We start from the raw sequence: 17,793 nt of genomic DNA, 5'->3' as shown, positions 1-17,793 counted from the left end.
GGGCGCATCTTTTTTGTCCACGGGAATGAATTTTTGCCTGACCGACATTAATATTTTGCACTTGGCACATTTTCTACGTAGCGGAAATATGTGCCGTAAGATGACACAGCGGTCGAGCCAAGGTTCGGCTCACGCATAATACTTTTCTTGAGAATCTCAAGAAAATCCTGAATCATGAACTTCGATATGAATGCATTGCCGCTGTCTTGTTATGTGTGGCTTGCTGTTAGCCTATCCAGGTTGAAACAACAGAGCAGAGCAAGGACTAAACTGAAATTCCTTCTGAAAATGTGTTTAACACATTTTGTTGTAGTTGAGGAGATATAAAATCCATGGCGCAGTCCCGTCACAAGTCACAGGATCAGTAACCAGAGCAATTTTCCAGGTACAGTCGATCGCGACTTATCCCCATATATTACTCTTCCTATTAATGCATGGTCCCGCATCATCTAAATAGTAACTGTTCCACCTCACCTGAACTACATATAAGCTATCAAACAGACAATCTATGTACTAACAAGTGACGAATGTTGCGTGCCCGAGCACATTGCAACTGATTTACCCTCCTGACCGACAGTTAGCACAATGTGATGGTGCTTATGAGCGCGCATGTGAGAGAGATGACTAGAAGAACGAAACCAGCAGCCAGAACCCGGAGAAAGAAGACGCAGCTTGCAACAACCATGTAAAGAACGCCAGGGTGACCGAAAGCGTGAACTGAATGCAGTCCAGCCGCGAGTATTCCGCGCAGAAGTTCATATCCTTCATGAAGAAAATCGTCACGCTGGCAGAGGCACAGAATCCCGAGAACATGAGAATCGCCAGGACCTGCAATGCGTTCACAATTGATGTGATCACTGACATACCGCTGGTCAACCAAAAGGTAATGCAAAGCATAACAGTTGTTAAAATGTCTTGCTCAAATGGACAATTTTTTGGCAAAGTTTGATCGAGCACCTGTGATAAAGAGTCTCTTTAAGGCTGTCTTATATTCTCATAAAGGAAGGCAAAACGAAAAACATCTGGGTGCGGTTTTCCTGAATTTCATTTTTCGTAAGAACTAATTGGCATTGATAAAAAAACTGGGTTCAGTTGTTTCAGTGCATGCCTTCAGATAATTCAGGCATAGCTGCATGGACAATAGAAGTGATAAAGTGCATGACTTACCCAATCAATGATAACAAAGAACAATAGAAAATCCGGGGCATGAAGATCCCTGTTATTCCTCAGAGAAAATATATCCTGACAAGCCAAGTACAAACTCCACAAAAGCTGCAGGATCAACACTAGATTCATGTAGCTGAAATAAAGAGAGACCATAATATACTCGTTAGTTGATATCAACAAAACAAACTTAACCTCCTGCCCAAGCAATTGTGGGAGTAATCAAGACATTTAAGACTTTATGCAGTTCATAATCACAATGATATGAACTTGATATGAAAAAGATACATCATTGGCGCACACCGGCACACTCGTACAACAGTCAAGACATGTCACATGCTGACACAGAACCTAACTTGCACAATCCTCATAAATTCTTTTACCATGGGAGTAGGTATTGAATGAAACACGAGGCTTCGTTGTGAGTTTTGGATGATACAGACTGGTCCCTGACTAGATCGTGCCAAGTGAATGTTAACTCGGAAAGATTCTAGGGACAGGTCAATTGGTAGGATAGCCTAACCTGCATATTTCCTAACTTGTGTAAGTTCTCAACAAGTGCACATGCCTAGAAGTTGGGCTGTGTGACATATAATCTTTGGGAATATTCAACTTGAATATTGGACGGCAACAAGAGATTTGACACTGACAATCAGGATTCACTGGAAAACTAAAATGCTGCAGCGCACATATTAGACAAGTACTGTATCTAGTCATTCACAGAAAACATTAGTAGAGGATACTCTTGTTAGGGAAAAGAATACTTAAGTTCATGTAAACTCTCCAGACTATCGACGACTGAATATAAATATGTACAATGTCGAGTTTCTAGTGCTGCAAACAGGTATGAAATTTGTAATGGAACGAACTCTACTACTACATAAACACTCTTCGAACTTGAATTAGGAAATCACCTAATGAAGTGTCATTTCGTTTGTACCGGTGAGGCCATATATTTAGTACTTAGAACTTGAACTAGGAAATCACCTAATCACCTAATGAAGTGGGTGGCCGACTGGATAAATACGTTTACCAAAACGAGGCCTCCTACTTGTGTATACATGATGGACTGATTAGCAGATATAGTTAAGAAGTCAATCCATGTCATGACGCTAAAGGAAAATGTATAGTATTCGACGGGGATGCCATCTAGCCTTTTGTGTATGAAACTCCCCAAAATTACTCTTGAAAGAAAGAGAAGAACTCACGCAACTTAACCAAAACCTTGAAAGACCCAAAATGAATTTGCAAGAAAACACACAAAGGGGGAAGAAAGAACAGAGGAAGCATCTGCGGGAGAATGAAATTACAAGTAGGCGCTGTAGTTGGAGAAGCCGAAAGCGGAACACATGGCGAGGGAAGATGCGGCGGCGAAGAAGCACTGCGACAGACGCAGCGCCATGCCGCTCCATGTCCCTGGGCTCCCCACTATGCGCTTCATCGAACCCCTGCCTCTTCCTGGGCTCGGCTCTGCTCTGCTCTGCTCTGCGGAGAGGTGTGAGGTGAAGAAACCGATCGATGGAGAGGAGTCCTGGCTAGCCGGCCGGGCAGAATCTGTAGCTGTAGCACTTGCTAAGTGTCGCGTGGGATGGGAAAGGTGATGGCTATCAGCAGGAACCGGGCAGGATCTCTTACCTGCAACTGGCTTGTGTGAGATGAGATGGGAGAGGTGAACCTATGTTGAAGAAATATCGTGCTTTGCCGGTTTTGGCTACGGTGGAGTAGAGCCATGTGAGCCCTGCATCGATACATTAACCCAACGGCATTTCTAACGGAATCCCTATCCAGCGCTAAAGGAGTAAAAAATTGGTTTTACTCCTCTAACGCGCACCTAACAGATCCATAATCCGCCGTAAAAAAGTAAAATTTATACTCTGACTCTTATCCCTTCCTTAGTTTTACTCAACCACTCTGGCACGAAGTAAAAATCTCACACACCTCTCGCCTCCCCCTGCTACTCCTGCGCTCAGTTGTCGGGCCTTCCATGAGCTCCCCGCCATCGCCCCCTGCCCCAGTCGTGCTGTCAGCCTACGCCACCTCCGCGGCCGCACTGGTCGAGCTTTTCCCTAATAGTGTCGTCACGGGCAACCTTACCCCTTACTACTGCTACTTACTAGTAGCGTGGGTTTTTACCCCTCGCTATTCCTAAGTACGAGGTAGGTGAAGTCCTCATATCCTCGGCCGGATCCCTCCTCTCTCCCTCAGTCTCCCATCCCCCCCCCCCCCCCCCCCTTTCTTCATAGGATCTCCCATGGTGCTCCTGCCCAAGCACATCTCCTCCTCCATGGCGCCCAACGAGTCCGCCTCCTCGCGTCGCTGGCGTCCAGGAGCTCGCCCGTCTTCCCCCTCGCCTCCATGCCACCGTGACGGAGCACCTCGCCACCGGTGACCAGCACCGATGCGCCCTCCATCTCCTTCCTTTCTCCCTTATTTCTCTTTTCCCCTCTCTGTAACGCCCCGAGACCGATGTGCCAGGTGTCTTCCAGTTATTCGCTGACGTTGTCATGTCATTTGCTTGCGTGTTGCATCTTATCATGTCATCATGTGCATTGCATCATCATGTTTTAAAACTTGCATTCGTCCAGGTTCTCCGAGTTCTCTCCGTTGTCCGTTCTGAGCCCAACCACACTTGCACGCGCCCGCGGCATGTCCGAAATAATATTTTATAAGTGGCCGGAAAATATTCTCAGAATGGGATGAGAGTTGACGTGTGGTCTTATTATAGTGTAGATAGACCGCCTGTCAAGTTTCATCGCATTCGGAGATCGTTTGATGCCCCAACGGATAACTATAGCGGCAGTATAGCCGGTCTAACGTCGGACGTTTTCGGTCTCCGGAAACCGTACCGGGCTGCATCTCTCCCCTCTTCTCTCAGACCAACCCGCTCTTCACAATCCTCCAGACCCAACCTAACCTCTCTCGTCAGCCCGCGGCCCTCCTCGCGCGCGTCCGAAAGTTGTCCCGAACCCGACCCGGACTGTCGCCACCGTTGTGTTCGGATCATCCCCAAACATATACAAAACGTCTCCGTTTTCTTATTTGGACTCCCTAACTATTTTATTCGCGATCGTGCGATTATGATCGGAGGGACGGATTAGCCGCTACCCAAAAATCTAATTGCTATATATAGTCCAACCCCTAGACCAAACCCTAAAATTTAGGAGCTTTGTCCCATTGAGCCGCCGCCACTCATCCTGTCTCTTCCTCCTCGGGTTCCTCCCCGATTCAAAAGCCCCTCCTCGCTTTCACCACCACACCAACCAAAGCCCCCTGCTCCCTGCCTCCTCCTCGTCGCATTTGAGCCCGAGCGCGCCACCAATGACCCGCAGGCCGACCCCGTCGCCGCTCCTCCCCTGCTCTTTTCCTTCTCCTTCCCTGCCTCTACTCCATCCTCTCACCTCTCTCTCTCTCTCTCTCTCTCTCACAGGAACCGAATGCCGCCGCCGCCCTTGGAACTCCTCTGCCACGGACGCTGGGTCCCAAGGTCCCCGCGCCCATCCTCATGGTGCCCCGCAGCCTCTTCGTCGTTTCGAAGCTCCTCGCCATCGCCCGCGTAGGCGCCATGACCGCCACCCCGCTGCCTCCGCTTCGATCCGGCAGGAAACAGGACCCGAAGACCTCTCGTTCTTGGATCCGAACGGCACCGAGCTCCCGCGTTGACCCCTCCCCATCCTGCCACTCGCCGGAGTCCTCAGCGCCGGCGTGCCGTGCTGCCTTGTCCCGTTCCTGGCCGCCAAGTCCCATGCCGCCGCTGCTCGTCTTCCTGTCGAGAAGAGGAGGATAACGCCTCTGCTCTCTTCATTGACCCTCTGCAGCGGCCTCGTCCAGCCCCGATCCGCCAGCGCCTCGCCTCAATCTGGAGAGGCCCAGCTCCATCCCCCGTCGGGCCGCTCCTGCTGGCCTGCTTCCCCGGCCCAAGGCCCGCTAGGAGCAGCTCCCTCAGCCCCTCCTCTCTGTTCAGCCCAGCAGTGCACTAGATTCGGCCCAGTGTATTTTTTTTTCAGATCAGCGATTTATCTTTTTATCCAGAGCCGTCCAGTTTTACAGAAAAGCCCTTGTTGATCATGCATTTAATAATTCCACAACCGTGCATCGGATTGAAATGTTTTATATATGAAAGTTGCTTAAAATTTTGTCTAGTTTAATAATATGCCACTTTCATCCATGTTTAAAATGCTTAAAATGCTGTTTGGTTAATTTTGCTCCTATGCCATGTTAAAATGCTTTAATTCATAACTTAATAACCGTAGCTCGGTTTTTAATAAACTTTATATGTAATGGGGTGGAAAAATGCCTAGTTTAACATGGTGGCCTCAATTTGCATGTTTAATAACTCTAAAATTGTGTTTAGGGCAGAATAGTACCAAATCCATAAATACACACATGAGGATTTTCCGGACTTGTTGTTTGTTGTTCCGGCCTCATTTAAACTTGCCTAGATAGGTAGTTTTCTTTTGCCTCACCCCTTGACATGTTAAGAACATTTAATTTGGTTGGGTACATAACCGGGAGTGAACTAAATAATTGATGTGGTGTTCCGTCAATATGCAACTCGTTGTATATTGAGCTCCACTTAATTTGTAGTGTTGTTTGTTGCACTTTGCCATGCCATGCATATTTAAACCGGACATGCATCATACTTGTTTGCGCATTATGCCATGCTTATGTGATGGTTGTTTACTATGTTGTTTGCTTCTTTCCGGTGTTTCCTCTTCGGGTTAGTTCCGATAACGTCACGTTTGTGAGGATCCGTTCGACTTCATCCGTTTGTCTTCTTCATGGACTCGTTCTTCTTCCTTGCGGGATCGCAGGCAAGATGACCATACCCTCGAAATCACTTCTATCTTTGCTTGCTAGATGCTTGCTCTTTTGCTATGCCTATGCTGCGATACCTACCACTTGCTTATCATGCCTCCCATATTGCTAAGCCAAACCTCTAACCCACCTTGTCCTAGCAAAACGTTGTTTGGCTATGTTACTGTTGGGGAACATAGTAATTTCAAAAAAATTCCTACGCACACGCAAGATCATGGTGATGAACATCAACGGGAGGGGAGAGTGTTTTCTACGTACCCTCGTAGACCAGAAGCGGAAGCATTATAACAACGCGGTTGATGTAGTCATACATCTTCACGGCCCGACTGATCAGGCACCGAAACTACGGCACCTCTGAGTTATTGCACACGTTCAGCTCGATGACGATCCCTGGACTCCGATCTAGCAAAGTGTCGGGGATGAGTTCCGTCAGCACAACGGCATGGTGACGATCTTGATGTTCTACCGTCGCAGGGCTTCGCCTCAGCACCGCTACAATATTATCGAGGATTATGGTGGAGGGGGGCACCTCACACGGCTAAGAGATCAATGATCAATTGTTGTGTCTCTGGGGTGCCTCCTGCCCCCGTATATAAAGGAGTGGAGGAGGGAGCCAGCCAAGGAGGATGGCGCACCCAAGGGGGGGGGGAGTCCAACTCCCACCGGGAGTAGGACTCCCCTTTTTCCTATTAGGAGTAGGAGAGGGATGGAAGAGGAAGGAGGGAGGAAGGAAAGGGGGGGGGGGCGACCCCCTTCCCAATTCGGATTGGGCTTGGGGGGGGTGCCCCCTCCCTTGCTCCTTTCCCCTCCTTTCCACTAAGGCCCAATAAGGCCCATATACCTACCGGGGGGTTCCGATAACCTCCCGGTGATCCGGTATTGTCCCAATCTCACTCGAAACCTTTCCCGTGTCCAAATATAGTCGTCCAATATATCGATCTTTATGTCTCGACCATTTCGAGACTCCTCGTCAAGTCCGTGATCACATCCAGGACTCCGAACAACCTTCGGTACATCAAAATATATAAACTCATAATGAAACTGTCATCGTAACGTTAAGCGTGCGGACCCTACGGGTTCGAGAACAATGTAGACATGACCGAGACACGTCTCCGGTCAATAACCAATAGCGGAACCTGGATGCTCATATTGGCTCCTACATATTCTACGAAGATCTTTATCGGTCAGACCGCATAAAAACTGTTGGAAATATGCCCTAGAGGGAATAATAAATTAGTTATTATTATTATATTTCATTGTTCATGATAATCGTTTATTATCCATGCTAGACATGTATTGATAGGAAACTCAGATACATGTGTGGATACATAGACAACACCATGTCCCTAGTAAGCCTCTAGTTGACTAGCTCGTTGATCAATAGATGGTTACGGTTTCCTGACCATGGACATTGGATGTCGTTGATAACGGGATCACATCATTAGGAGAATGATATGATGGACAAGACCCAATCCTAAGCCTAGCACAAAGATCGTGTAGTTCGAATGCTAAAGCTTTTCTAATTTCAAGTGTCATTTCCTTAGACCATGAGATTGTGCAACTCCCGGATACCGTAGGAGTGCTTTGGGTGTGCCAAACGTCACAACGTAACTGGGTGGCTATAAAGGTACACTACAGGTATCTCCGAAAGTGTCTGTTGGGTTGGCACGAATCGATACTGGGATATGTCACTCCGTGTAAACGGAGAGGTGTCTCTGGGCCCACTCGGTAGGACATCATCATAATGTGCACAATGTGATCAATGAGTTGATCAAGGGATGATGTGTTACGGAACGAGTAAAGAGACTTGCCGGTAACGAGATTGAACAAGGTATCGGGATACCGACAATCGAATCTCGGGCAAGTATCGTACCGATAGACAAAGGGAATTGTATATGGGATTGATTGAATCCTTGACATCGTGGTTCATCCGATGAGATCATCGTGGAACATGTGGGAGCCAACATGGGTATCCAGATTCCGCTGTTGGTTATTGGCCGGAGAGTTGTCTCGGTCATGTCTGCATGGTTCCCGAACCCGTAGGGTCTACACACTTAAGGTTCGATGACGCTAGGGTTATAGGGAAAGTATGTACGCAGTTACCGAATGTTGTTTGGAGTCCCGGATGAGATTCCGGATGTCACGAGGAGTTCCGGAATGGTCCGGAGGTAAAGATTGATATATAGGAAGTATGGTTTTGGCCACCGGAAGTGTTCCGGGCATCACCGATAGTGTACCGGGACCACCAGAGGGGTCTGGGGGTCCACCGGGAGGGGCCACCAGCCCCGGAGGCTTGCGTGGGCCATAAGTGGGAAGGGACCAGCCCCTATGTGGGCTGGGGCTCCTCCCACCAAGGCCCAAGGCGTCCTCAAGAGGAGAGGGGGCAAACCCTAGGCGCAGATGGGCCCTAAGGCCCACCCTAGGTGCGCCCCCCTCTCTCTCCCCCTTGGCCGCCTCCCAGATGGGATCTGGGGGCTGCCTCCATCCCTAGGGAGGGAACCCTAGGTGGGGGCGCAGCCCCTCCCCTCCCCCTATATATACGTGAGGTATGGGGCTGCCCAACACGTGTGATTTGCTCTCCCCGTTGGCGCAGCCCTACCCCTCTTCCTCCTCGTCTCTCGTAGTGCTTGGCGAAGCCCTGCTGGAGTCCCGCGCTCCTCCACCACCACCACGCCGTCGTGCTGCTGCTGGATGGAGTCTTCCCCAACCTCTCCTTCTCCCCTTGCTGGATCAAGGCGTAGGAGACGTCACCGGGCTGTACGTGTGTTGAACACGGAGGTGCCGTCCGTTCGGCACTAGGATCATCGGTGATTTGGATCACGACGAGTACGACTCCATCAACCCCGTTCACTTGAACGCTTCCGCTTAGCGATCTACAAGGGTATGTAGATGCACTCTCCTTCCCTCGTTGCTAGATTACTCCATAGATTGATCTTGGTGATGCGTAGAATTTTTTTTGAATTTCTGCTACATTCCCCAATAGTGGCATCATGAGCTAGGTCTATGCGTAGTTACTATGCACGAGTAGAACACAAAGTAGTTGTGGGCGTCGACATTGTCAATTGCATGCCGTTACTAGTCTTATCTTGATTCGGCGGCATCGTGGGATGAAGCGGCCCGGACCAACCTTACACATACGCTTTGAGACCGGTTCCACCGACTGACATGCACTAGTTGCATAAGGTGGCTGGCGGGTGTCTGTCTCTCCCACTTTAGTCGGATCGGATTCGATGAACAGGGTCCTTATGAAGGGTAAATAGAAATTGGCAATTCATGTTGTGGTTTTGGCGTAGGTAAGAAACGTTCTTGCTAGAAACCTATAGCAGCCACGTAAAAACTTGCAACAACAATTAGAGGACGCTTAACTTGTTTTTGCAGCAAGTGTTTTGTGATGTGATATGGCCAAAAGGATGTGATGAATGATATATGTGATGTATGAGATTGATCATGTTCTTGTAACAGAAATCATGACTTGCATGTCGATGAGTATGACAACCGGCAGGAGCCATAGGAGTTGTCTTAATTTATTTATGACCTGCGTGTCAACATAAACGTCATGTAATTACTTTACTTTATTGCGAACCGTTAGCTGTAGTAGTAGAAGTAATATATGACGTGACAACTTCATGGAGACACGATGATGGAGATCATGATGATGGAGATCATGGTGTCATGCCGGTGACAACGATGATCATTGAGCCCCGAAGATGGAGATCAAAAGGAGCAAAATGATATTGGCCATATCATGTCACTATTTGATTGCATGTGATGTTTATCATGTTTTACATCTTATTTGCTTAGAACGACGGTAGCTTAAATAAGATGATCCCTCACTAAAATTTCAAGAAAAGTGTTCCCCCTAACTGTGCACCGTTGCGAAGGTTCGTCGTTTCGAAGCACCACGTGATGATTGGGTGTGATAGATTCTAATGTTCGAATACAACGGGTGTAAGCCAGATTTACACAGCAAAAACACTTAGGTTGACTTGACGAGCCTAGCATGTACAGACATGGCCTCGGAACACGGAAGACCGAAAGGTCGAGCATGAGTCGTATAGAAGATACGATCAACATGAAGATGTTCACCGATGTTGACTAGTCCGTCTCACGTGATGATCAGACACGGCCTAGTTGACTCGGATCATGTTTCACTTAGATGACTAGAGGGATGTCTATCTGAGTGGGAGTTCATTAGATGAAATCAATTATCATGAACATAGTCTGAATTGTCTTCGCAAATATGTTGTAGATAAATAGCTCACGTTGTAGCTCCCTGTTTCAATACGTTCCTAGAGAAAGATTAAGCTGAAAGATATTGTAAGAAATGATGCGGACTAGGTCCGTAGTCCGAGGAGTGTCCTCACTGCTACACAGAAGGCTTACGTCTTTGATGCACCGCTTGATATGCAAACCCCTACAACGTCGTCTATGGATGTTGTGAACACCTAACAGACACATCCTGATGACTACTTGATAGTTTAGTGCACCATACTTTACGGCTTAGAATCGGGATTCCAATGACGTCTTGAATGCCATAGAACATATGAGATGTTCCAAGAGCTGAAATTGGGATTTCAGGCTCATGCCCGTGTTGAGAGGTGTGAGACCTCTGACAAGTTCTTTTGCCAACAAGATGGAGGAGAATAGCTCAGCTAGTGAGCATGTGCTCAGAATGTCTGGGTGCTACAATCACTTAAATCAAGTGGGAGTTAAACTTCCAGATAAGATAGTGATCGATAGAGTTCTCTAGCCACTATCACTAAGCTACTAGATCTTCGTGATGAACTATGACATGCAAGGGATGGAGTTGATCCCGGAGCTGTTCGCGGTGCTTAAGACCGCAAAAGGTAGAAATCAAGAAGGAGCATCAAGTGTTGATGGTTTAACAAGACCACTGGTTTCAAGAAGGGCAAGGGCTAGAAGGGAAACTTCATGGATGGCAAATCAGTTGCCGCTCCAGTGAAGGAACCCAAGGTTGAACCCAATCCCGAGACTAAGTGCTTCTATTGTAAGGGGAACGGTCACTGGTAGCGGAATTACCCCAAATGCATGGTAGATAAGAAGGCTGGCAACTTCAACAAAGTATATACGTGTTATTAATGTGTACCTCGCTAGTACTCCTGGTAGCACCTGGGTATTGGATACCGGTTCAGTTGCTATTACTGGTGACTTGAAGCAAAAGCTACGGATTAAACGGAGACTGGCTAAGGGCGAGGTGACGATGTGTGTATTTCCAAAGTTGATGAGATCACCATCGCACGCTCCATCTGCCTTCGGGATTAGTATTGAACCTAGATACATGTTATCAGGTGTCTACGTTGAGCATGAATATGATTAGATCATGTTCATTGCAATATGGTCATTCATTTAAGTTAGAGAATAATGGTTATTCTATTTTACATGAATGATACCTTTCATGGTCATGCACCATATGTGAATGGTTCATTGAATCTCGGTCGTGGTAATACACATGTTCACGCCAAAAGATGTAGAGTTAATAATGATAGTACCACTTTCTCGTGGCACTGCTGCTTAAGTCATATTGGCGTAATATGCATGAAGAAACTCCATGTCGATGGATGTTTGGAGTCACTTGATTTTGAATCGCTTGACACATGCGAGCCATGCCTCATGGGCAGGATGACTAAGACCCCGTTTTTAGGTACAATGAAACGGGCAAGTGACTTGTTGGAGATCATGCATGCTGATGCGTGTGATCCAATGAGAATTGAAGCGTGCAGTGGATATCGCTATTTTCTCATCTTCACTGACGATTTGAGTAGATATAGGTATATCTACTTAATGAAGCACAAGTCTGAAACGTTTGAAAAGTTCAAGCGATTTCAGAGTGAAGTTAAGAATCATCATAACAATAAGATCATGTTCCTACGATCTGATAAAAAGGGGATTTTCTGAGTTATGAGTTTGGCAATCACTTAAGACATTATGGAATTGTTTCACAGTTGAAGACACCTGGAACAACACAGGGTAATGGTGTGTTCGGACGTCATAATCGAACCCTATGAGATATGGTGCGATCTATGATGTCTCATACCAATCTACCGTTTTCATTTTGAGGTTATGCGTTAGAGACAACTGCATTCACTTTAGATAGGACACCATCTAAGTCCGTTGAGACGACGTCGTATGAACATTGGTTTGGCAAGAAACCAAAGTTGTCGTTTCTTAATGTTTGGGGCTGCGATACTTAAGGCTTCAGCCGAAGAAGCTCGAACCCAAAGCGGAAAAACACATCTTCATAGGATACCCAAAGGTGACAGTTGGGTATACCTTATATCTCAGATCCGAGGGCAAATTGTTTGTCGCTAAGAACGGGTCCTTTCTCGAGAAGGAGTTTCTCTCGAAAGAATTGAGTGGGAGGAAGATAGAACTTGATGAGGTTGTCGAACCTTTATTTCAACCAGAGAATGATGCAACACAAAAAGATGTTTTCTATGGCACCTACGTCTGTTGCATATGAAGTTAATGATAGTTATCATGAAGCTTCGGATCAAGTTGCTATCGAACCTCGTAGGTCGACAAGGATATGTACTACTCCTAAGTGGTACGGTAATCCTGTCTTAGACAACAATGAACCTACGATCTATGGAGAAGCGATGGTGGGCCCGTATTCCGACAAATGGTTAGAAGCCATGAAATCCGAGATAGGATCCATATATCAGAACAAAGTATGGACTTTGGTGGAGTTGCCCAATGATCGGCAAGCCATTGAGATAAATGGATCTTTAAGAAGAAGACGGACATGGGCGGTAATGTTACCGTCTATGAAGCTCGACTTGTGGGAAAGAGTCTTTTCACAAGTTCAAGGAGTTGACTACGATGAGAATTTCTCACCCGTAGCGATTCTTAAGTCCGTCGGAATCATGTTAGCATTAGCTGTATTTTTCGATTATGAAATCTAACAGATGGATGTCAAAGCAAGTTTTCTTACCAGTTTTCGTAAGAAAGAGTTGTATGTGATACAATCAAAGTTTTGTCGATCCTAAGGATGCTAAAAGGTATGCTGGCTCTAGCAATCCTTCTATGGACTAGAGCAAGCATCTCGGAATCGGAATATATGTTTTGATGGAGTGATCAAAGCTTTTAGGTTTATACAATGTTTGCTAGAAACTTGTATTTACAAGAAAGTGAGTGGGAGCACTACAACATTTCTGATAAGTATATGTGGATGACATATTGTAGATCCGAAATAATGTAGAATTTCTGGAAAGCATAAATGGTTGTTTGAAGAGTGTTTTTCAAAGGAAGACCTGGATAAAGCTGCTTACATATTGGGCATCAAGACCTATAGAGATAGATCAAGACACCTGATGATACTTTCAAAGAATGCACACCTTGACATGTTTTTGAAGGAGTTCAAAATAGATCAGTCAAAGAAGGGGTTCTTACCTGAGTTGTAAGGTGTGAAGTTGAGTAAGACTCAAAGCTTGGCCACGGCAGAAGAAAGAGGAAGGACGGAGGTCGTCCCCTATGCTCTTGTCATAGGCTCTATACGGTATGCCATGCTGAGTACCGCACCTAATGTGTGCCTTGCCACATGTCTGGCAAGAGGGTACAAAGGTGATCTAGGAGTAGATCACCAGAAAGCGGTCAAAATTATCCTTAGAGGTATAAGGAAATGTGTCTCGGTTATGGAGGTGATAAAGAGTACGACGTAAAGAGTTATGTCGATGCAAGCTTAACACCTATCTGGATAGCTCTGAGTAGAGATACCGGATACGTATAATGGAGCAATAATTTGGAATAGCTCCAACTGGGACGTGGTAGCAGCATCTATGATATGACATAAAGTTTTGTGAAATACATAGGGATCTGAATATGGCAAGACCCGTTGACTACAACCTCTCTCACAAGCATAACATGATCAAACCCAGAACTCTTTGAGTGTTTATCACATAGTGATGTGAACTAGATCATTGAGTCTAGTAGACTCTTGGATGTTGGTCACATGGCGATGTGACCTGTGAGTGTTAATCACATGGCGATGTGAACTAGATTATTGACTCTAGTGCAAGTGGGAGACTGTTGGAAATATGCCCTAGAGGCTATAATAAATTAGTTATTATTATTATATTTCATTGTTCATGATAATCGTTTATTATCCATGCTAGAAATGTATTGATAGGAAACTCAGATACATGTGCGGATACATAGACAACACCATGTCCCTAGTAAGCCTCTAGTTGACTAGCTCATTGATCAATAGATGGTTACGGTTTCCTGACCATGGACATTGGATGTTGTTGATAACGGGATCACATCATTAGGAGAATGATGTGATGGACAAGACCCAATCCTAAGCCTAGCACAAAGATCGTGTAGTTCGTATGCTAAAGCTTTTCTAATGTCAAGTGTCATTTCCTTAGACCATGAGATTGTGCAACTCCCGGATACCGTAGGAGTGCTTTGGGTGTGCCAAACGTCACAACGTAACTGGGTGGCTATAAAGGTACACTACAGGTATCTCCGAAAGTGTCTGTTGGGCTGGCACGAATCGATACTGGGATTTGTCACTCCGTGTAAACAGAGAGGTGTCTCTGGGCCTACTCGGTAGGACATCATCATAATGTGCACAATGTGATCAAGGAGTTGATCAAGGGATGATGTGTTACGGAACGAGTAAAGAGACTTTCCGGTAAAGAGATTGAACAAGGTATCGGGATACCGACGATCGAATCTCGGGCAAGTATCGTACCGATAGACAAAGGGAACTGTATACGGGATTGATTGAATCCTTGACATCGTGGTTCATCCGATGAGATCATCGTGGAACATGTGGGAGCCAACATGGGTATCCAGATCCCGCTGTTGGTTATTGGCCGGAGAGTTGTCTCGGTCATGTCTGCATGGTTCCCGAACCCGTAGGGTCTACACACTTAAGGTTCGATGACGCTAGGGTTATAGGGAAAGTATGTACGCGGTTACCGAATGTTGTTCGGAGTCCCGGATGAGATCCCGGACGTCACAAGGAGTTCCGGAATGGTCCGGAGGTAAAGATTGATATATAGGAAGTATGGTTTTGGCCACCGGAAGTGTTCCGGGCATCACCGATAGTGTACCGGGACCACCGGAGGGGTCCGGGGGTCCACCGGGAGGGGCCAGCAGCCCCAGAGGCTTGCGTGGGCCATAAGTGGGAAGGGACCAGCCCCTATGTGGGCTGGGGCGCCTCCCACCAAGGCCCAAGGAGTCCTCAAGAGGAGAGGGGGCAAACCCTAGGCGCAGATGGGCCCTAAGGCCCACCCTAGGTGCGCCCCCTCTCTCTCCCCCTTGGCCGCCTCCCAGATGGGATCTGGGGGCTGCCGCCACCCCTAGGGAGGGAACCCTAGGTGGGGGCGCAGCCCCTCCCCTCTCCCTATATATACGTGAGGTATGGGGCTGCCCAACACGTGTGATTTGCTCTCCCCGTTGGCGCAACCCTACCCCTCTTCCTCCTCGTCTCTCGTAGTGCTTGGCGAAGCCCTGCTGGAGTCCCGCCCTCCTCCACCACCACCACGCCGTCGTGCTGCTGCTGGATGGAGTCTTCCCCAATCTCTCCTTCTCCCCTTGCTGGATCAAGGCGTAGGAGACGTCACCGGGCTGTACGTGTGTTGAACGCGGAGGTGCCGTCCGTTCGGCACTAGGATCATCGGTGATTTGGATCACGACGAGTACGACTCCATCAACCCCGTTCACTTGAACGCTTCCGCTTAGCGATCTACAAGGGTATGTAGATGCACTCTCCTTCCCTCGTTGCTAGATTACTCCATAGATTGATCTTGGTGATGCGTAGAAATTTTTTGTATTTCTGCTACGTTCCCCAACAACAACATACGTTGTTCCCTTTGTCATCGGTATGTTACTTGCCCGAGATTCGATCGTCGGTATCTCAATACCTAGTTCAATATCGTTACCGGCAAGTCTCTTTACTTGTTCCGTAATACATCATGTTGCAACTAACTTATTAGTTGCATTTCTTGCAAGGCTTAAGTGATGTTCATTACCGAGAGGGCCTAGAGATACCTCTCCGACAATCGGAGTGACAAATCCTAATCTCGAAATACGCCAACCCAACATGTACCTTTGGAGACACCTATAGAGCACCTTTATAATCACCCAGTTACATTGTGACGTTTGGTAGCACACAAAGTGTTCCTCCGGTAAACGGGAGTTGCATAATCTCATAGTCATAGGAACATGTATAAGTCATGAAGAAAGCGATAGCAACATACTAAACGATCAGGTGCTAAGCTAATGGAATGGGTCATGTCAGTCACATCATTCTCCTAATGATGTGATCCCGTTAATCAAATGACAACTCAGGTCTATGGTTAGGAAACATAACCATCTTCGATTAACGAGCTAGTCAAGTAGAGGCATACTAGTGACACTTTTTTTGTCTATGTATTCACACAAGTATTACGTTTCCGGTTAATACAATTCTAGCATGAATAATAAACATTTATCATGATATAAGGAAATAAATAATAACTTTATTATTGCCTCTAGGGCATATTTCCTTTAGTCTCCCACTTGCACTAGAGTCAATAATCTAGATTACACAGTAATGATTCTAACACCCATGGAGCCTTGGTGCTGATCATGTTTTGCTCGTGGAAGAGGCTTAGTCAATGGGTCTGCTACATTCAGATCCGTATGTATCTTGCAAATCTCTATGTCTCCCACCTGGACTAGATCCCGGATGGAATTGAAGCGTCTCTTAATGTTCTTGGTTCTCTTGTGAAATCTGGATTCCTTTGCCAAGGCAATTGCACCAGTATTGTCACAAAAGATTTTCATTGGACCCGATGCACTAGGTATGACACCTAGATCGGATATGAACTCCTTCATCCAGACTCCTTCGTTTGCTGCTTCCAAAGTAGCTATGTATTCCGCTTCACATGTAGATCCCGCCATGACACTTTGTTTAGAACTGCACCAACTGACAGCTCCACCGTTTAATGTAAATACATATCCGGTTTGTGATTTAGAATCGTCCAGATCAGTGTCAAATCTTGCATCAACGTAACCATTTACGATGAGCTCTTTGTCACCTCCATATACGAGAAACATATCCTTAGTCCTTTTCAGGTATTTCAGGATGTTCTTGACCGCTATGCAGTGATCCACTCCTGGATTACTTTGGTACCTCCCTGCTAGACTTATAGCAAGGCACACATCAGGTCTTGTACACAGCATTGCATACATGATAGAGCCTATGGCTGAAGCATAGGGAACATCTTTCATTTTCTCTCTATCTTCTGCAGTGGTCAGGCATTGAGTCTTACTCAACTTCACACCTTGTAACACAGGCAAGAATCCTTTCTTTGCTTGATCCATTTTGAACTTATTCAAAACTTTGTCAAGGTATGTGCTTTGTGAAAGTCCAATTAAGCGTCTTGATCTATCTCTATAGATCTTAATGCCCAATATGCAAGCAACTTCACCGAGGTCTTTCATTGAAAAACTCTTATTCAAGTATCCCTTTATGCTATCCAGAAATTCTATATCATTTCTGATTAGCAATATGTCATCCACATATAATATCAGAAATGCTACAGAGCCCCCACTCACTTTCTTGTAAATACAGGCTTCTCCAAAAGTCTGTACAAAACCAAATGCTTTGATCACACTATCAAAGCGTTTATTCCAACTCCGAGATGCTTGCACCAGTCCATAAATGGATCGCTGGAGCTTGCACACTTTGTTAGCTCCCTTTGGATCGACAAAACCTTCCGGCTGCATCATATACAACTCTTCTTCCAGAAATCCATTCAGGAATGCAGTTTTGACATCCATCTGCCAAATTTCATAATC

At 46.3% G+C, this 17,793-nt stretch overlaps 1 protein-coding gene across 1 annotated transcript; it reads right to left on the bottom strand.

Moving 5' to 3' along the window:
• Positions 1-266: 266 nt before the first annotated feature.
• Positions 267-2,878, bottom strand: LOC125506423 (CASP-like protein 5B3). Its single transcript, XM_048671239.1, has 3 exons — positions 2,475-2,878; positions 1,168-1,300; positions 267-828 (listed from the first exon to the last, which is right to left on the bottom strand). The coding sequence occupies exons 1-3, from the start codon at positions 2,603-2,605 to the stop codon at positions 625-627; spliced, it is 468 nt and encodes a 155-aa protein (XP_048527196.1). The 5' UTR covers positions 2,606-2,878; the 3' UTR covers positions 267-624.
• Between the last annotated feature and the right edge of the window lie 14,915 nt (positions 2,879-17,793).

Source organism: Triticum urartu, chromosome 5 (genome assembly GCF_003073215.2).
Source record: "Triticum urartu cultivar G1812 chromosome 5, Tu2.1, whole genome shotgun sequence".
NCBI lineage: Eukaryota > Viridiplantae > Streptophyta > Magnoliopsida > Poales > Poaceae > Triticum > Triticum urartu.
The sequence above is the reverse complement of the archived record's forward strand: the minus strand, read 5'-3'. Positions and strand labels throughout refer to the sequence as shown.

Bases quoted from the DNA above. Each gene is read 5' to 3' on its own strand.
- LOC125506423 (XM_048671239.1), bottom strand. From the start codon at position 2,605: ATGAAGCGCATAGTGGGGAGCCCAGGGACATGGAGCGGCATGGCGCTG. The intron at 1,301-2,474 runs GTAATTTCATTC...TCTTTATTTCAG, and splicing joins TCCAACTACAGCGCCTACTT to CTACATGAATCTAGTGTTGA. The intron at 829-1,167 runs GTAAGTCATGCA...AACGCATTGCAG, and splicing joins TCTTTGTTATCATTGATTGG to GTCCTGGCGATTCTCATGTT.